The sequence below is a fragment of the Zea mays genome, chromosome 3, assembly GCF_902167145.1.
Source record: "Zea mays cultivar B73 chromosome 3, Zm-B73-REFERENCE-NAM-5.0, whole genome shotgun sequence".
Classification (NCBI taxonomy): domain Eukaryota; kingdom Viridiplantae; phylum Streptophyta; class Magnoliopsida; order Poales; family Poaceae; genus Zea; species Zea mays.
Genome location: NC_050098.1, coordinates 200,865,587 through 200,886,661, shown reverse-complemented (window position 1 = coordinate 200,886,661; position 21,075 = coordinate 200,865,587). Strand labels below are relative to the sequence as shown.

Sequence of the window (21,075 nt, the reverse complement as noted above, 5' to 3'; positions counted from 1 at the left end):
TTACGTATACGACTAGAAAAAATATAATATAAATGTATTGTGAAATCTGGTTTATACTGTAGATGTAGGGATCAAATTTAGAGTACATTGCTGGAGACGAAGAAAATATAGATGATGAAATCTTTTAGAGGGTGCTGTAAAGTATAGAGAATAATCCTTTAGATGATGAAATTTAGGGGACGTTACTGGAGACAGTCTCAATTCCCTTTTCTTTCTTTTTTATCAGCTTGACAGTTGCTTAAAGGTCCCCTAGCTAGCTTTATTAATCTGCACACCAATGCAAGCTACCAAGCCCGTCACCGCTCCATGCATATCCACTTGGCATTACAAAACTAATCGGTCGGTTTCATCTGCTGCAGGTTAATCGGTTCCTCATATCATACCAGTGTGATTCATGGATATATGTAAGAGCGGCAAAATAGCAAATTTCTCTACCACACGGGAGCCGCCGCGGAGGGGAACCATGGACCAGAAGGACCGGCTGAGCTGCCTCCCCGACGACGTCCTCCAATCCATCCTCCGCAAACTCTCGCTCAAGCAGGCCGTCCGCACCGGCGCGCTCTCCCGGTGGTGGGAGTCCCAGTGGATTCGCGCTCTCGCCGGCTCCCCTGTTGTCAACCTCACCGACGACCCGGACTTTGCCCGCGGCCAGCCGCCGGCGCTGTCTGCGGCCACGGTGGATCGCTGCCTCCGGCTCCACGCCGAGCTCGGTACGCCCCTCGAGGTGTTCCGCGTGGCGCTGGTTTGCCCATCAGATCTGGACGGGCAAGACGTCATCGGGTGGATCGCGGCTGGCCTGCGGAGGGGCGCCAAGGCGGTCGAAGTGGATTTGGCGCCGCCGCTGCCGGAGGAGGAGGAGGAGGAGGAGGAGGAGGGCGAGGAGGAGGTGGAGGAGGAGGAGGAGGAGGACCCGCACGCCGGTCACGAGGCGCCGCTCTTGGAGCTCCCCGCCGATCTGTTCCAGGCCAGGAACTCACTGGAGCGGCTGGCGCTCGGTCGGTTCAGCCTCCGCGCCGTTCCGCTCCCCGCGGTGGGTCTCGCCGGCCTCCGCTCGCTCTCCCTCAGCCACGTCGACGTCACCGACGAGGCGCTCCGGGGCCTTGTCGCCAACTGCCCGGCGCTCGAGCGCCTCAGCCTGAGGCGCTGCTCCCGCCTCGCCATGGTGAGCGTGGCCAGCGAGACGCTGCGGGTGCTGGAGCTCGTGGGCTGCCAGGCCTTGAAACAACTCTGCGTCGACGCGCCCGCGCTGGAGTCGTTCGCCCTGCACTGCAACGTCTTCGTCACCAACCGCGACGCTTCCTGTGAATGGGATTGGGATACTCCTGTTGAAGTCGACTTACTCGGCCCGCCGGCCCTCCGGGACGCGTATCTGTCACACATCGGCTGCGACACCCGCCTCGACACCGAGCATAACATGCTCTACCCTTCCTTGTGCCTCGACGTCGTGCTAGCCCGGATCCTGACTATTTGCTCCGTCGTCTTGCTGGTACGTACCGAAAATCGCAATGCTCACAAATTAATTCGATCGGTGACTATTTACTCTTGTGGATCGGATTAGCATGTTGATTCACTCAGCTGGCTCGACCCATTCAAAGACATGCCGAACCTAGAAGAGTTGCAGCTGCTGATGGACTACGAAGGTTACTGCCTTGAGGCCGTGTCCGGTTTCTTCAAGCTCATCCCACTTCCAGTCCTTCAACGGCTCTTTGTGCGTGTAAGGCTCTCTCATTTCTTGGGCTCGTAAAACTCGTTTTTCCAGCTGCTGCTTACCGGAGCTGAACTCCATCCGCAGCTCCATATTGATCACGAGCCGGAGGGAGAAGGCAGCTCATCGGCAGCAGTGTGGAGCGTCGAGAACGATGACAGCGAAGACATGGCACCCAGGGAGGAGATCGTCCTTGACCAGCTGACATTCGTTAAGTTTGTGAATTTTAGTGGGACATGGTGCCAGCTGCAGTTGCTCAGCTTCTTCCTGGATAAGTCCCCTGTCCTCCAGCAGCTGGTGCTGGTCACGCCGGAAGGGGAGGAAGCTCTGGGAGACGACCGACTAAAGGTCATCTATGAGCGGGTGGCCGCATTGGAGAAGGCGTCGAGCGAGGCAAGCATTACCATGTGCCGGCCCAAGGAAGACGATACCCCGAACCATCCACACACGAGGTACTTCCACGAGGAGTATGAAACTATGTAACTATGCTATATAAGCATGCATCGATCAGGCATATGCATGATTCAAACTCTTTATCAATTAGGGGTGAAAACGGGTCAGGTATACTCGCCGGGTACAGGATACAGATAGTGCAAATACCCGTTTTTCGGATACGGATTCGGGTATTTTTATATTCGGGACGGATACGGTTAATACCTGGATAGTCCAGCTTCGGATTCAGGTTGGATACGGAGCGAGTACTACCCAGTAAATACCCGTATATTCGGGTCGGATACGGTTACCCGGAATTCGGGTACCCGTTTTTTTTCTTTTCTGAATAATAATATAGTTAAAAAATCGTAACTTTTACATATGAAATCGGATGAAGATAAAGTTTATATAAAAATTGTAGAGCTCGAAGAGATATATAACTTTGTAGTACATCACATTTTTGTTTAAACATATCTTTAGGCCACAATCATTGAAATAATGTCTAAATTTATATCAAAATAATATTCTTTATCATTTTCATGTGGGGACTTAATATTATCTCCATGTGGGAGCGTAATATTATCTTTTTATAAACTATTTATTAATATTGGTAACTTAGTTGCAATTTTCGATCGACGCTATAATATTTTTATGAATTTAATAGTATTTTGATGATTTTCTACAACAAGAAATTAATAATACACCAAATAGCCTAAAAAATTCATGAATTTTTACGGTGACACAATATATATCCATATATAGTTCTCAAAAACATTTGGACTATAAAATCCACAAGATGTTGGTGTTTCTTCCATTTCACTACCACTTATTGCGTGAGTTACACGTGAAAATATTTTATGTATCGAAGTTTCAATTTAATCAATATTTCACTTATCATTTTCATGCGGGGACTTGAGGTTATATTTGAATAGAATGTTTATTTGTTTTGGTAAGCTTTTTGCAATTTTGGGTCAAAACTAGTGTATTTTATGAATTTTAATTATATTTTGATGATTTTATGTAGAAAGAAATTAATAATATATAAATAACCTCAGAAATCTATAAAATTACACGAAGGTACAACATATGACTACATATAGTCATAAAAAATAATGGGACCATAAAATCCACAGGATGTCAACGTTTCTTCTATTTTATTTTCACTTATTGCGTGAGTTACACGTGAAATCACTCTAAGTATCCAAGTTTCAACATAATCAATACTTTACCATTTTTATGTGAGAACTTGAGATTATCTTCTATTAAATGTTTATTAGTATTGATAATTTACTTGCAATTTCGTGGTCGAACAAGAATATTTTATGATAACTAATTACTGCATTGTCCGACAAGTATCCAATATCCGATCAAATAATATCCGTATCCGACACTTATCCGCTCGGATAAATATCCGGTCCATGTATCCGTATCTGTCCCGTTTCTAACTATCTGTATACGATCACGAATCCGTTTTAAATACATTAGGGTAGGATACAGGATGAGCTACTATCCGTCCGTATCCGCCCATTTTCAACCTACTATCAATCGGGTTTTCAGCTACTTGCTGGTCAAGCTTGTATTTCTTTTCGCATCACCATCCAGTCAACACCTAATAACTGGTTTTATCAGTCCATTGGTTCATTCGGATGCCTTCACCCTTTTGGGATTGGATGAGATGCGTCCGACGAATGTTTCTGTCTTTAGCTTTCAGTCAATCTCTTCAAACGGATGGTCCGTTGCTTCCATATTGCCTCGCTGCAGTTTTGAAGGATAGCAATTTTGTTAAGTCTTGAACACACTGACGGTCTATCACATCGTCAACGGAGAAAATATCACCAAGAAAAATGAGATTGTCTTTGCGATTGCCCTGCGTTCAACCTTACACACAGTCGATGCTCTGGTGACTCGGACTCCTCACCACAAGCGCCCAATGAGAACGTCCAATTGAGGAGTCATGAGTCATGACGATCGGCTGCTCTGCCACCCTACCTGTCATTGTGATCCTATCCTGTATATTCCAACGAAGTTTTGTAGAGAGAAATTTAGAATGTTGCCATCGTACATAAAAACGGTATTCACCCCCAAAGGTCTTTCATTGGTCTTAATGTCCACGCCCAATCATATAAAATAAAGAATTTGCAGTATAATTGATAGTGTTTGCAGAGTTATATATATATATATATATATATATATATATATATATATATATATATATATATATATATATATATATATATATATATATATATATTAAGAGCCCTAGACTCCTAATAACTAGAGAAAGCCTAGGTCGGACGGTGCAATCCGGTCGAACCGGTGCAATCCGGTCGACGGTGGACCCCTAGCCGGTGGCCGCAACTCCATGATCTCGACGCGCGGTGGCGGAGGTTCCATGATCCGGAGTAGTGGCGGCGGTTCTGAGGTCGGTGGTGGTGGCTCCTCGATCCAGAGGGCGAGCGACAGCGGGGCCCTTGTGCGGGCAAGCGGCGGCGTCCCCGAGGCCCCGAGGAGGCAGCACTTCCAAGGCCGGCGAGCAAGCGACGCTCATCGACGTGCGAGTAGCGACGACGACGCATGAGGGGCGATGTCCGAGCGAGCGGCGTCACGAAAGGCGCGAGATGCGTGCAGCGATGATCGATTCGCGCGTGACATCCTCCGATCCGGCGCAGTTTTCTTTTCGATTATTGTGTTTTATGCCTACCACATGTATTATTTACGCTAAAACTGTACGATTTTATGCTTGAACACGGAGTTCGTATATCAGTTTACTGCATGCACATTGAAAAGACAATTTCTTGATTTATGTTGTTCGTAATTTGCGCGCATGCAATGGAAACTCCCAAAATTTTGCCATAATTTTTGGATCAGTATAAAAATAGAAACCGCATGCATGCGACTGCCATGTTTTTCGGATCTGTCATAAAAATAAGATCGTAATAACAACCTACTAGAGCTATCAACCTCTTACATTGACTCGGTATTTACGATTATAATTGAGGAATTTTATGCTCAAAACTTAAGGTTTTTACGCTCCACCCGGAGATGCGTCCACCACAACATGCCAAATTTTTTACGCAGTGTAAGGAATTGCATAAATACATACACCGTGTAGTATAATTTGTTTCAGTATATATCATAAACTAGTTCTAATGCGTTTAGCTCCATGGTTGTTGAAAGAATCCTATATTTATGAAGAAAATAAAACATTAAATGCGATTTTTTGTTTCTATGCATGCAATTCATTTCCTTTCATTGCAAATTCTTTCTATCATAAATTCGTGTGCATGCAGCTGCTAACAGATTTTTACGCAGTATACCGAATTGTATAATTATCTACACATTGTAGCATATTTAGTATCATTATATATCATAAAATGATCGTTACGAGTCTAGCTGTATGGTTGTTGCAGCGATCCTAAATTTATGGAGGAAATAAAACATTTAAAATAGAAACCGCCACACATATCTTTCCTAAATTTACGCGCATGCAAGGGAACGTGTTTGACTCATGCATGTATTTTGCCATAATTTTTGGATCTGTATAAAAATAGAAACCGCATGCATGCGGCTGCCATGTTTTCCAGATCTGCCATAAAAATAGGATCATAATAACAACCTACTAGAGATATCAACCTCTCACATTGGCTCGGTGATAGTCGCCTAGAGGGGGGTGAATAGGGCGAAACTGAAATTTACAAATATAAACACAACTACAAGCCGGGTTAGCGTTAGAAATAAAAACGAGTCCGCGAGAGAGGGCGGAAAACAAATCGCAAGCAAATGAAGAGTGTGACACGCGGATTTGTTTTACCGAGGTTCGGTTCTTGCAAACCTACTCCCCGTTGAGGAGGCCACAAAGGCCGGGTCTCTTTCAACCCTTCCCTCTCTCAAACGGTCCCTCGGACCGAGTGAGCTTCTCTTCTCAAATCACTTGGGAATCAAACTTCCCGCAAGGACCACCACACAATTGGTGTCTCTTGCCTCAATTACAAGTGAGTGTTTGATCACAAGAAAGAATGCCAAAGAAAAGAAGCGATCCAAGCGCAAGAGCTCAAATGAACACTACAAATCACTCTCTCTAGTCACTAAGGCTTTGTGTGGAGTTGAGAGAGGATTTGATCTCTTTTGGTGTGCTTTGCAATGAATGCTAGCTCTTGTATAGTAGTTGGAAGCTGGAAAACTTGGATGCAATGAATGGTGAGGTGGTTGGGGTATTTATAGCCCCAACCACCAAACATGACCGTTGGTGGAGGTTGTCTGTCGTATGGTGCACCGGACAGTCCGGTGCACACCGGACATGTCCGGTGCACCAGCCACGTCACCAAAGCCGTTGGAATTTGACCGTTGGAGTTCTGTCTTCTGGGCCCGCCTGGATGTCCGGTGCACACCGGACATGTACTGTTCAATGTCCGGTGCGCCAGTATGGGCGTGCCTGCCTTCTGCGCGCTTCTGGCGCGCATTGAATGCGCCTGCAGGTGACCGTTGGCGCGAAGTAGTCGTTGCTCCGCAGTCGCACCGGACAGTCCGGTGTACACCGGACATGTCCGGTGAATTATAGCGGAGCAGCCGTTATGATTTCCCGAGGCTGCCAAGTTCCAGAGGCGGCTCTTCCTTGGAGCACCAGACACTGTCCGGTGTACACCGGACAGTCCGGTGAATTATAGCGCGCCGGCTCTGAGAATTTCCCGAGGCTGAGGAGTTCTGGGCGAAGTCCCCTGGTGCACCGGACACTGTCCGGTGCGCCACCGGACAGTCCGGTGCGCCAGACCAGGGAGCCTTTCGGGATGCCTTTAGCTCTCTATTTTGAACCCAACTTTGGTCTTTTTAATTGGCTTGTTGTGAACCTTTGACACCTGTATAACTTATACACTAGAGCAAATTAGTTAGTCCAATTATTTGTGTTGGGCAATTCAACCACCAAAATTATTTAGGAACTAGGTGTAAGTCTAATTCCCTTTCAATCTCCCCCTTTTTGGTGATTGATGCCAACACAAACCAAAGCAAATATAGAAGTGCATAATTGAACTAGTTTGCATAATGTAAGTGCAAAGGTTGCTTGGAATTGAGCCAAATAAATACTTACAAGATATGCATGGATCGTTTCTTTCTTATTTAACATTTTGGACCACGCTTGCACCACATGTTTTGTTTTTGCAAACTCTTTTGTAAATCCTTTTCAAAGTTCTTTTGCAAATAGTCAAAGGCAAATGAATAAGATTTTGCAAGGCATTTTCAAGATTTGAAATTTTCTCCCCCTGTTTCAAATGCTTTTCCTTTGACTAAACAAAACTCCCCCTAAATGAGATCCACCTCTTAGTGTTCAAGAGGGTTTTGATATATCCTTTTTGAAATACTGCTTTCTCCCCCTTTTGAACACAATAAGATACCAATGGAAAATACTCTTTGAAAAACTAAGTTTTTGAAATTGGTGGTGGTGCGGTCCTTTTGCTTTGGGCTCATACTTTCTCCCTTTTGGCATGAATCGCCAAAAACGGAATCATTAGAGCCCTCGAAGTACTTTCTTCCCCTTTGGTCATAAATAAGTGAGTTAAAATTATACCAAAGCTCTCTCCCCCAAAGATGGAGAGTGGCTCGGAGCGACGGCGAAGGATGAGTTACGGAGTGGAAGCCTTTGTCTTCGCCGAAGACTCCAATTCCCTTTCAATACACCTATGACTTGGTTTGAAATAGACTTGAAAAACACATTAGTCATAGCATATGAAAGAGACATGATCAAAGGTATAAAAGAGCTATGTGTGCAATTTAGCAAAAGAAATTGCGCGAATCAAGAATATTGAGCTCATGCCTAAGTTTGTTAAAAGTTTGTTCATCAAGAGGCTTGGTAAAGATATCGGCTAATTGATCTTTAGTGTTGATGTAAGAAATCTCGATATCTCCCTTTTGTTGGTGATCCCTAAGAAAATGATACCGAATGACTATGTGTTTAGTGCGGCTATGTTCGACGGGATTATCCGCCATCTTGATTGCACTCTCATTATCACATAGCAAAGGGACTTTGGTTAATTTGTAACCGTAGTCCCGCAGGGTTTGCCTCATCCAAAGCAATTGCGCGCAACAATGGCCTGCGGCAATGTACTCGGCTTCGGCGGTGGAAAGAGCGACCGAATTTTGCTTCTTTGAAGCCCAAGACACCAAGGATCTTCCCAAGAACTGGCAAGTCCCCGATGTGCTCTTTCTATTGATTTTACACCCTGCCCAATCGGCATCCGAATAACCAATCAAATCAAATGTGGATCCCCTAGGATACCAAAGCCCAAACTTAGGAGTGTAAGCCAAATATCTCAAGATTCGTTTTACGGTCGTAAGGTGAGCTTCCTTAGGGTCGGCTTGGAATCTTGCACACATGCATACGGAAAGCATAATATCCGGTCGAGATGCACATAAATAGAGTAAAGAACCTATCATCGACCGGTATACCTTTTGATCCACGGACTTACCTCCCGTGTCGAGGTCGAGATGCCCATTAGTTCCCATGGGTGTCTTGATGGGCTTGGCATCCTTCATCCCAAACTTGTTTAGAATGTCTTGAGTATACTTCGTTTGGCTAATGAAGGTGCCCTCTTGGAGTTGCTTCACTTGAAATCCCAAGAAGTACTTCAACTCCCCCCATCATAGACATCTCGAACTTTTGTGTCATGATCCTACTAAATTCTTCACATGTAGACTCGTTAGTATACCCAAATATAATATCATCAACATAAATTTGGCATACAAACAAGTCATTTTCAATAGTTTTAGTGAATAGAGTAGGATCGGCCTTTCCGACTTTGAATTCATTAGTGATGAGAAAATCCCTAAGGCATTCATACCATGATCTTGGGGCTTACTTGAGCCCATAAAGCGCCTTAGAGAGTTTATAGACATGGTTAGGGTACTCACTATCTTCAAAGCCGGGAGGTTGCTCAACATAGACCTCTTCCTTGATTGGTCCATTGAGGAAGGCACTTTTCACGTCCATTTGATAAAGCTTAAAGCCATGGTAAGTAGCATAGGCTAATAATATACGAATTGACTCAAGCCTAGCTATGGGTGCATAGGTTTCACCGAAATCCAAACCTTCGACTTAGGAGTATCCCTTGGCCACAAGTCGATCTTTGTTCCTTGTCACCACACCATGCTCATCTTGCTTGTTGCGGAAGACCCATTTGGTTCCTACAACATTTTGGTTAGGACGTGGAACTAAATGCCATACCTCATTCCTAGTGAAGTTGTTGAGCTCCTCTTGCATCGCCACTACCCAATTCGAATCTTGGAGTGCTTCCTCTACCCTGTGTGGCTCAATAGAGGAAACAAAAGAGTAATGCTCACAAAAATGTGCAACACGAGATCTAGTAGTTACCCCCTTATGAATGTCGCCGAGGATGGTGTCGATGGGGTGATCTCGTTGGATTGCTTGGTGGACTCTTTGGTGTGGCGGCCTTTGCTCTTCATCCTCCTTGTCTTGATCATTTATATCTCCCCCTTGATCATTGCCCTCATCTTGAGGTGGCTCATTTGCTTGATCTTCTACTTCATCAACTTGAGCTTCCGCCTCATTTTGAGTCGGTGGAGATGCTTGCGTGGAGGAGGATGGTTGATCTTGTGCATTTGGTGGCTCTTCGGATTCCTTAGGACACACATCCCCAATGGACATGTTCCTTAGCGCGATGCATGGAGCCTCTTCATTTCCTATTTCATCAAGATCAACTTGCTCTACTTGAGAGCCGTTAGTCTCATCAAACACAACGTCACAAGAAACTTCAACTTGTCCAGAGGACTTGTTAAAGACTCTATATGCCCTTGTGTTTGAATCATATCCTAGTAAAAAGCCTTCTACAGTCTTAGGAGCAAATTTGGATTTTCTACCATTTTTAACAAGAATAAAGCATTTGCTACCAAAAACTCTAAAATATGAAATGTTGGGCTTTTTACCGGTTAGGAGTTCATAGGATGTCTTCTTGAGGATTCAGTGTAGATACAACCGGTTGATGGCGTAGCAAGCGGTGTTGACCGCCTCGGCCCAAAGCCGATCCGAAGTCTTGTACTCATCAAGCATGGTTCTTGCCATGTCCAATAGAGTTCTATTCTTCCTCTCCACTACACCATTTTGTTGTGGAGTGTAGGGAGAAGAGAACTCATGCTTGATGCCCACCTCCTCAAGGAAGCCTTCGATTTGAGAGTTCTTGAACTCCGTCCCGTTGTCGCTTCTAATTTTCTTGATCCTTAAGCCGAACTCATTTTGAGCTCGTCTCAAGAATCCTTTTAAGGTCTCTTGGGTTTGAGATTTTTCCTGCAAAAAGAATACCCAAGTGAAGCGAGAATAATCATCCACTATTACAAGACAATACTTACTCCCGCCGATGCTTATGTAGGCAATCGGGCCGAATAGATCCATGTGGAGTAGCTCAAGCGGCCTGTCGGTCGTCATGATGTTCTTGTGTGGATGATGAGTACCAACTTGCTTTCCTGCTTGGCATGCGCTACAAATCCTGTCTTTCTCAAAATGAACATTTGTTAGTCCTAAAATGTGCTCTCCCTTTAGAAGCTTATGAAGATTCTTCATCCCAACATGAGCTAGTCGGCGGTGCCAGAGCCAACCCATGTTAGTCTTAGCAATTAAGCAAGTGTCGAGTTCAGCTCTATCAAAATCTACTAAGTATAGCTGACCCTCCAACACTCCCTTAAATGCTATTGAATCATCACTTCTCCTAAAGACAGTGACACCTATATCAGTGAAAAGACAGTTGTAGCCCATTTTGCATAATTGAGATACAGAAAGCAAATTGTAATCTAATGAGTCTACAAGAAAAACATTTGAAATAGAATGGTTAGGAGATATAGCTATTTTACCAAGACCTTTGACCAAACCTTGATTTCCATCCCCGAATGTAATAGCTCGTTGGGGATCTTGGTTTTTCTCGTAGGAGGAGAACATCCTTTTCTCCCTTGTCATATGGTTTGTGCACCCGCTGTCGAGTATCCAACTTGAGCCCTCGGATGCATAAACCTACAAAACAAGTTTAGTTCTTGACTTTAGGTACCCAAATGGTTTTGGGTCCTTTGGCATTAGACACAAGAACTTTGGGTACCCAAACACAAGTTTTTGACCCCTTGTGCTTGCCCCCAACATATTTGGCAACTACTTTGCCGGATTTGTTAGTCAACACATAAGATGCATCGAAAGTTTTAAATGAAAGACTATGTTCATTTGATGCACTAGGAGTTTTCTTCTTAGGCAACTTAGCACGGGTTGGTTGCCTAGAGCTAGATGTCTCACCCTTATACATAAAAGCATGGTTAGGGCCAGAGTGAGACTTCCTAGAATGAATTCTCCTAATTTTGTCCTCGGGATAACCGGCAGGGTATAAAGTGTAGCCCTCGTTATCCTGAGGCATGGGAGCCTTGCCCTTAACAAAGTTAGACAATCTTTTAGGAGGGGCATTAAGTTTGACATTGTCTCCCCTTTGGAATCCAATACCATCCTTGATGCCAGGGCATCTCCCACTATAGAGCATACTTCTAGCAAATTTAAATTTTTCATTTTCTAAGTTATGCTCGGAAATTTTAGCATCTAATTTTGCTATATGATCATTTTGTTGTTTAATTAAAGCCATGTGATCATGAATAGCATTAATATCAACATCTCTACATCTAGTACAAATAGATACATGCTCAACAATAGATGTAGAGGGTTTGCAAGATTTTAATTCTACAACCTTAGCTTGTAACATGTCATTCTTAGTTCTAAGGTCGGAAATAGTAGCATTGCAAACATCAAAATTTTTAGCCTTAGCAAGCAATTTTTCATTTTCAATCCTAAGGCTAGCAAGAGAAATGTTCAATTCTTCAATTCTAGCAAGTAAATCATCATCATTATTTCTAGAATTGGTAATTGAAACATTACAAACATGAGAATCAACCTTAGCTAACAAATTAGCATTTTCATTTCTAAGGTTGTCTATTGTCTCATGGCAAGTGCTTAGCTCACTAGATAATTTTTCACATTTCTCAATTTCTAGAGCATAAGCATTTTTAACCTTAACATGTTTCTTATTTTCCTTAATTAGGAAGTCCTCTTGAGAATCCAAAAGGTCATCCTTTTCATGAATAGCACTAATTAATTCATTTAATTTTTCCTTTTGTTCCATGTTAAGGTTGGCAAAAAGGGTACGCAAATTATCTTCCTCATCACTAGCATTATCATCACTAGAGGACTCATATCTAGTGGAGGATTTAGATTTAACCTTCTTCCTTGTGCCGTCCTTTGCCATGAAGCACTTGTGGCCGATGTTGGGGAAGAGGAGTCCTTTGGTGACGGCGATGTTGGCGGCGTCCTCGTCGTCGGAGGAGTTGCTAGAGCTTTCGTCGGAGTCCCACTCCCGACAAACATGAGCATCGCCGCCCTTCTTCTTGTAGTACCTCTTCTTATCCTTTCTTCTCCCCTTCTTGTCGTCGCCCTGTCACTATCACTTGATAATGGACATTTAGCTATAAAGTGACCGGGCTTACCACACTTGTAGCAAACCTTCTTGGAGCGAGACTTATAGTCTTTCCCCCTCCTTTGCTTGAGGATTTGGCGAAAGCTTTTGATGACAAGCGCCATTTCCTCGTTGTCGAGCTTGGAGGCGTCGATGGGTGTTCTACTTGATGTAGACTCCTCCTTCTTCTCCTCCGTCGCCTTGAATGCGACGGGTTGAGCTTCGGACGTGGAGGGATCATCAAGCTCGTTGATCTTCCTCGAGCCTTCGATCATGCACTCAAAACTTACAAAATTCCCGATTACTTCCTCGGGAGTCATTAGTGTATATCTAGGGTTGCCACGAATTAATTGAACTTGAGTAGGGTTAAGAAAGATAAGTGATCTTAAAATAACCTTAACCATTTCGTGGTCATCCCATTTTTTGCTCCCGAGGTTGCGCACTTGATTCACCAAGGTCTTGAGCCGGTTGTACATGTTTTGTGGCTCCTCCCCTTTGCGAAGCCGGAACCGACCGAGCTCCCCCTCGATCGTCTCCCGCTTGGTGATCTTTGTGAGCTCATCTCCTTCGTGTGCGGTTTTGAGCACATCCCAAACCTCCTTGGCACTCTTCAACCCTTGCACTTTGTTATACTCTTCTCTACTTAGAGAGGCGAGGAGTATTGTTGTTGCTTGAGAGTTGAAGTGCTCGATTTGGGCCACCTCATCCTCATCATAGTCTTCATCCCCTACGGATGGTACCTGTGCACCAAACTCAACAACATCCCATATACTTTTGTGGAGTGAGGTTAGATGAAATCGCATTAAATCACTCCACCTAGCATAATCTTCACCGTCAAAAGTTGGTGGTTTGCCTAATGGTACGAAAAGTAAAGGTGTATGTTTAGAAATGCGAGGGTATCGTAGGGGAATCTTACTATACTTCTTACGCTCTTGGCGCTTAGAAGTGACGGACGCCGCGTCGGAGCCGGAGGTGGATGCCGATGAAGAATCGGTCTCGTAGTAGACCACCTTCCTCATCCTCTTTTTCTTGTCCCCACTCCGTTGCGGCTTGTGGGAGGAGGACTTCTCCTTCTTCTCTTTGTGAGAAGAAGATTTCTTCTCCTTCCCTTTGGAGGAGTCCTTCTTCTTCTCCTTCCCTTTGGAGGAGTCTTTCTTTTCCTTCCTCTTGGTGCGGGACTCTTCCGATGAAGTGCTCCCGTGGCTTGTAGTGGGCTTTTCGCCGGTCTCCATCTCCTTCTTGGCGTGATCTCCCGACATCACTTCGAGCGGTTAGGCTCTAATGAAGCACCGGGCTCCGATACCAATTGATAGTCGCCTAGAGGGGGGGTGAATAGGGCGAAACTGAAATTTACAAATATAAACACAACTACAAGCCGGGTTAGCGTTAGAAATAAAAACGAGTCCGCGAGAGAGGGCGGAAAACAAATCGCAAGCAAATGAAGAGTGTGACACGCGGATTTGTTTTACCGAGGTTCGGTTCTTGCAAACCTACTCCCCGTTGAGGAGGCCACAAAGGCCGGGTCTCTTTCAACCCTTCCCTCTCTCAAACGGTCCCTCAGACCGAGTGAGCTTCTCTTCTCAAATCACTTGGGAATCAAACTTCCCGCAAGGACCACCACACAATTGGTGTCTCTTGCCTCAATTACAAGTGAGTGTTTGATCACAAGAAAGAATGCCAAAGAAAAGAAGCGATCCAAGCGCAAGAGCTCAAATGAACACTACAAATCACTCTCTCTAGTCACTAAGGCTTTGTGTGGAGTTGGGAGAGGATTTGATCTCTTTTGGTGTGCTTTGCAATGAATGCTAGCTCTTGTATAGTAGTTGGAAGCTGGAAAACTTGGATGCAATGAATGGTGAGGTGGTTGGGGTATTTATAGCCCCAACCACCAAACATGACCGTTGGTGGAGGCTGTCTGTCGTATGGTGCACCGGGCAGTCTCCGGTGCACACCGGACATGTCCGGTGCACCAGCCACGTCACCAAAGCCGTTGGAATTTGACCGTTGGAGTTCTGTCTTCTGGGCCCGCCTGGATGTCCGGTGCACACCGGACATGTACTGTTCAATGTCCGGTGCGCCAGTATGGGCGTGCCTGCCTTCTGCGCGCTTCTGGCGCGCATTGAATGCGCCTGCAGGTGACCGTTGGCGCGAAGTAGCCGTTGCTCCGCAGTCGCACCGGACAGTCCGGTGTACACCGGACATGTCCGGTGAATTATAGCGGAGCAGCCGTTATGATTTCCCGAGGCTGCCAAGTTCTAGAGGCGGCTCTTCCTTGGAGCACCGGACACTGTCCGGTGTACACCGGACAGTCCGGTGAATTATAGCGCGCCGGCTCTGAGAATTTCCCGAGGCTGAGGAGTTCTGGGCGAAGTCCCCTGGTGCACCGAACACTGTCCGGTGCGCCACCGGACAGTCCGGTGCGCCAGACCAGGGAGCCTTTCGGGATGCCTTTAGCTCTCTATTTTGAACCCAACTTTGGTCCTTTTAATTGGCTTGTTGTGAACCTTTGACACCTGTATAACTTATACACTAGAGCAAACTAGTTAGTCCAATTATTTGTGTTGGGCAATTCAACCACCAAAATTATTTAGGAACTAGGTGTAAGTCTAATTCCCTTTCACTCGGTATTTACACTAATAATTGAGGGATTTTATGCTCAAAACTTAAACTTTTTACGCTCCAATCCGGAGATGCGTCTACCAGTGAACAACATGCCAGATTTTTTACGCAGTGTACCGAATTTCTAATGTGTTTAGTTGCATGGCTCTTGGAGGGATCCTATATTTATGAAGGAAATAAAACATTAAATACGATTTTTTGTTTCTATGCGTGCAATTCATTTCCTTTCATTGCACATTATTTTCATCATAAATTCGTGCGCATGCAGCTGATAACAGATTTTTATGCAGTATAACGAATTGCATAATTATCTACGCAGTGTAGCATATTTAGTATCAGTATATGTCATAAAATGGTCCTTACGAGTTTAGTTGCATGGCTGTTGCAGCGATCCTAAATTTATGGAGGAAATAAAGCATTTAAAAATAGAAACTGTCACACATATCTTTCCTAAATTTACGCGCATGCAAGGGAACGTGTTTGACTCATGCATGCATTCCTTTTTTGCGCGCATGGGGCAGATGGCGCTCCGAACAGCCTGGTTGAGTCGGCGCGTTGGGTTGAACCATGTTGCAGGGTGGTCGGCCTCGGCTTCCTTTAAGTATTGGAAGACCAGGGCTCCCGTTATACCTACCCTCTATATATAGGCGGAGGGCCCATTATGGCCCAAGCCATATAAAAAAACAGGTCCGCCGGCCCAGCATCTAAACCCTAAACCCTCATCACTGCCGCCCGAGCTACTCCACGTGACTGCGTCTCCGCCCACCGTCCGCCGCCCTCATCACTGCCGACCTATCATCCGGCCAGGCGGCCAGCCGCTCCGCGCCTTCGTTCGCTGTCCGCCCGACGGCCCGAGCAGGCGACCAACTCCGCGCCGCGTGACGTCCCGAGCAGACGAGCAGCTAGGGGCAGTAGAGGCACGCGCGCGACGTCCAGCAGTGCACCTGCACCACACCGTGCCGCGCCCGCCATGTGTGTGACCGAGGGAGTTTTTATTCATTCCCTCTCGATTTCTCCAACTCCTGTTCGGTATCCCCGTTTCTCGCTTGGAGGCTGCCCTGCAGCGGCCAGCAGCCATGGCGACTCGCACCGAACGACCGCCCATTCCGGTGCCCGCTCTTCTGCTCCTCCTCGCCTTCTTGTTTCTGCTGCGGCGAGTTCTTCCGTCGCGAGCCGGAGACACCGTCGCCGTCGGTCGCCCGCCAGGGCCGTTCCTGACTTTTCAGCGGCCCGGTGCGAAATCCGATATGTAGGTCCCATCCATACACACACATATATATATAATTATATATATATTATCGAATATTTTGACGTATAAAAATTATTATGCACTGTTTTGAAGTTTATAAGATAACAAATGTAAAATATAGCCAAAAACACTTACTTGTAATCTGATATCATTAAAAATATCTTCTAACATTTTGTGATACAAAGTCATCGCTTATAATTATATCATTGAGATCAATCTCATCCAACAACATTTTCATATATAGAATCGCCAAGCCATTTAACCTCTCTTGAGTTATTGTTGACCATAAATAGTTCACAAAAATATTTTGATTTTAAAAATCTTCTCTCTGCTGATGCAACCATCATATGTATAGTAAATAATACTCTCTCTATATCAAAATAGAATTTATTTTGCTTCTTTAGTGGATTCATCATCATCTAGTTGAATATAAACATAAAAATCAAGAGCTAAAACAAATACTATTTTGAAACGGATGGAGTATTCGATAAGTAATTGAGACATTAGTTTAACAATCTAAACGAGATTGGTCGATAGCGCATCGCTCTTTGCATATTTGTGTCTAGATTCTAGAATAGATAGGTTTAACAAGGAAAAGTGCTAGCGTCCAGTGGCTAGGGCCCCTCTATTTTTGGAGGCCCGGTGCGGCCGCACCCTCCGCACCCCTCAGGTACGGCCCTGTCGCCCGATGTCCGGCGCGCAGAGCCTCGTGTCCAAGCATGGCAAGTTCAGGCTCGAATTCTTCCGTCCAGGTAACTCTGTCGCCCCTAATTAACTTTGTGTCTCCCGGTACACTTCATTTCGTATGTACGATAGCTGTGTCTGCGTATATCGATTTAAAGTCGTTGTTTCTATAGATGAGAAATGTGTCGGTAGGTGTAGACGTGTAGTACACTGAACAAACAAACCAGTAGCTAATGACCATACTTAAGCTCTTAGACTGTCCACGGTAGATGGTGTAAATTAGAGGATTTCAATTGTAGATGATACTGTTTGCAGGATGAAGTTTGGAATAGAGGATGAAATAGAAGAGCTGCAATTTATTCTCATTTTAGACAATGTTCTATTTCTTTATATATATCACGAGTTGTTCTACAAGTTGATTGGTTGTGTGCTAAATATTATACGATCCAGTTGTGTAGAGCCATACCTAAATTTTTTTCGTCCTCCGCCACTGTATATATATGTGGTAGTTACTAGAGACAACATTAGCCTCTAAACATTGTTTTGAATACCATAGTACTATTGTATTTTTCAAGTATTAGGTACCTAACAGTGTAAAATATATAAGCACATATACTGACAGCTCGAGAAGCCAAAGCTATCGCCTGTTACATCGTTAGATTGTGTTCTTGTGTTAGGCTATCTCCAACATATCCCTTATCTTATCCCCTATTGGATGCTTGATCTCAATTCCCTGAAGACATTGAAAATCAAGGCAACACAAGTTAAATATGTAGACCTTTGTCCTTGATTTAACGCTTCTTCGAAGTGTTAATGTTGTCAGGAAAATGGATCCCGGGCCATTTGACTGAATAGATTTTGGTGTTTGATGATCAACATAACCTGTGAACTAACGTGTTTGTTAGTGTTAGTGTTTGTAGTTCATAGGATGCTAAAGTTACCTGGACCAAGGCATTGAGGAAAGCAACACCTCAAAAGAAGACATTATGAAGATCAAGTGAAGTTCAAGAAACGAAGGAAGTGTTGCCACGGCGGACTGTCCGGTGGCGCACCGGACTATCCGGTGCACTAGGAATTGTAGTCCAACGGCTAGTTCCAGGTGGCACTATGGAGAAAAGACCACCGGACTGTCCGGTGTGAAGTCCGAACTGTCCTAGTGTGAAAAGCCTGCGCGCCAACGGACACCTGCGGTGTCAGTCCAATAGCTAGGTGTCGGTGTTTAGTGTCCGACCGCACACCCAGGGATACCCTTGCGGTACTTTTGGGTAGGACGATGTTGTTGACTGTAGCTCAATGGTTCGTGCTTGGAGCATGAGAGAAAGAAACAGATGATTTTCTGCAGGTTCGGGTCGCTTTGAGAGCCGTAATTGTAATACCCAACTTTGGAAAACTAAAGAGAGGAATAAAATTTACAAGAATTTCTTTCTCATTCATAAAAGTTATTAGGAGACAGGTTTAAAAATAAATAATACCTCAATAAAGTGTGCATCATGCTGGAGGTTGTTGCTTGTGCATATAACAATAATAGCAACACTATTAATCAAAATATAATGATAAGGAAATTAAATTAAAACCTAAATTGAAAATTAGGTTTTGGAAATGAAAACGGGGAAAGAGTATAAAATACAAATAGAAATGAAAATATAAATATAACCTATTCAAATAGAAATCCTATTTTCTTTTATTTTTCTGTGCTCATGACCTGTGCAGTCTGCAAACCAATTTTGAATTCAAATAGCAAGTTTGAATTTAGAGAAGGTAATTCAAAATAAAACAAAATGGAAAATGGAAAAGGGTTCTAACCTAAATGGGCTGCGACACTCATTTCGTCCTAGCCAGACTTCTCCCTCTGCGCGCATTCGACCCACCTAACCAACACTCAGCGCGCGCAGCCCAGTGCGGCCAGCTGATGCGCCGACGAGTGGGACCCATGACATAGCCTCTCCCTCACACCTACGCGCGCTGACAACCTGCCCCCACCTGTCAGGACACTGTAGATCTTCTCCCTTCGCGCTGAAACGACCTCCGACGAATCCGCCGCGTTCCGGACCGAAGCTGGCGCCTTGACCAATTCCTAGGTGGGTATAAGACCGGGCGTCGAACCCTAATCTCCCCCCTCTCTCGTTGCGCACAAATCCAGCTGCATCGGGGAGACTAGTGTCGTGTTGTCCGTCGTCGTCGTTGATTCCCGGACCTGACTCCGTTAAGGACTTGGCGCTGGGCGGTGGTGTTTCGCTATTACCCCAGTCGGGTGTCCGTGGCGGGATTGGGCGAGCCCGGTGACTGGAGCGACCGCAATTGCTCACCGACGACCGCAGCGAACTCAGATCCGCCCTTCGCCGCGACTAGCACCAACCCGACGTCCAATTGCGGTAAGTTGCATACCTATGCGTTCGGCATCATCCTGTACTCCGTTTAACCCGAGCCACGATAGATTAGGAGCGTAGTGTGGCCGAATCGCCCAAGTCCGGCGATCCCTCGCCATGGATGGTGGCGGCGCCGCCGCTTCCTGGATCGGGCATTGGTGAAGGAATCCTGTTCGCCCGATCTAAAATGAACGTTAGCGTTTAAGACTTAGGGTAACGCTTCGCGCGTGAAACCGAATCCGTTGGATCATGATCGATCGATCTCGGGTTGATCACGATTATTTAAAATATGGGTCGTGGATCTCTGATCCGACGGCTGTACCGGTTTATTAGCGCTAGATTTAATCCTGACCGTGGGGCGCGGATCCAATGGCCAGTACGTGGCCATGCCCCTTCGACGTGCTCATCTTCTAAAAGAGACCCTGGGGATTTCAGGAATAAACCTGCAGTCCATCCCAGGCGCTCACTAAGTCTGGGAAATTTTATAGCTTAGCCCCCGCACTTTCCAGAATTTGATGCGCAGTCCAGAGAACTAAGGAAATAGATAATTAATATTATAAATTGTTTTTAATACAAAAAAAAACTCAGAAACTTGTATAATTCGTAGTAAATTCATTTTAGCTCCAAATTGATCCATTCTAGTGGCATTTATTTTGTTTTAATATTGTCTATCAACCAGTAGCACTGTCTAGTCATGAAACCTGAACTAAAATTATTCACATGAATTGTGCTATTCTAGGTATTAAATAACTCTAGAAATTCATAATTTAATAACCGTAACTCCGAATTTAGTGATTCTTGTTCCTACGATCTCGTTACACAGCGTAGAATATTACCATGCATTCTGTTCTATTGTTTGGTGTGATGTTAATTTTTGCTATACTATGTATGTTTGTATTGATGCGAGTAGACGAGCAAGCTACTGAGGATCTAGGGGTTCAGCAGGTGGAGACTACTGAGCAGGAGCTCGTTGAAGGCAAGTTGTGTCCTTGACCACTTTCTTTTTATCCAGTCATGTTCTTATTAATCATAATGATCTGCATAGGTTATTTTTGATGGGACCCAATAGGTTACCCTAGTTTGGCTATCTTTATACCTTGTTTTACCACTGCATTTTTGGGTAGTACCTACTATTGCTTTATTTGGTTTTGGGTATGGAGATATACATTACTCATGTTCACACTTTTATTAACAGTTTATTATTTACTGTTCATGATAATGTGGTGGGCCTTGGAAAAACACAAAGTATCAACAAAGTACATTAATCTTATTAAAGATATGTACACTAATGTTGTGACAAGTGTCTGAACAAGTGATGGAGACACCGATGACTTACCAATTAACATAGGACTACATCAAGGGTCGACTTTGAGCCCATATCTTTTCGCTTTGGTGATAGATGAGGGCACAAGGGACATACAAGGAGATATACCGTGGTGTATGCTTTTTGCCGATGATGTGGTACTTATTGAGGAGAGTAGGAGTGGTGTTTCGCAAAAGTTGGAATTGTGGAGGCAGACGCTGGAAGCAAAAGGTTTTAGG

The 21,075-nt window shown here is 44.7% G+C and overlaps 1 protein-coding gene across 2 annotated transcripts; it reads left to right on the top strand.

Annotated features, from left to right (window-relative positions):
* Positions 1-257: 257 nt before the first annotated feature.
* Positions 258-2,515, top strand: LOC100274878 (uncharacterized). Of its 2 annotated transcripts, none has more exons than XM_035965765.1 (3): positions 258-1,486; positions 1,559-1,708; positions 1,793-2,515. In XM_035965765.1, exons 1-3 carry the CDS (start codon positions 395-397, stop codon positions 2,186-2,188), a joined length of 1,638 nt encoding a protein of 545 aa, XP_035821658.1. In that variant the 5' UTR covers positions 258-394; the 3' UTR covers positions 2,189-2,515. The 2 variants fall into 2 exon arrangements, with proteins under 2 accessions (XP_035821658.1, NP_001142610.1); NM_001149138.2 differs by having other exon boundaries at positions 430-1,486; positions 1,559-1,714; positions 1,793-2,234.
* Positions 2,516-21,075: the final 18,560 nt, after the last annotated feature.

What these genes read in the sequence shown, in the direction of transcription:
- LOC100274878 (XM_035965765.1), top strand. Translation starts at nt 395, where the DNA reads ATGGATATATGTAAGAGCGGCAAAATAGCAAATTTCTCTACCACACGG. An exon ending in TTTGCTCCGTCGTCTTGCTG is followed by an intron (nt 1,487 to 1,558) that starts GTACGTACCGAA and finishes GGATCGGATTAG; the next exon opens with CATGTTGATTCACTCAGCTG. An exon ending in CAGTCCTTCAACGGCTCTTT is followed by an intron (nt 1,709 to 1,792) that starts GTGCGTGTAAGG and finishes CTCCATCCGCAG; the next exon opens with CTCCATATTGATCACGAGCC.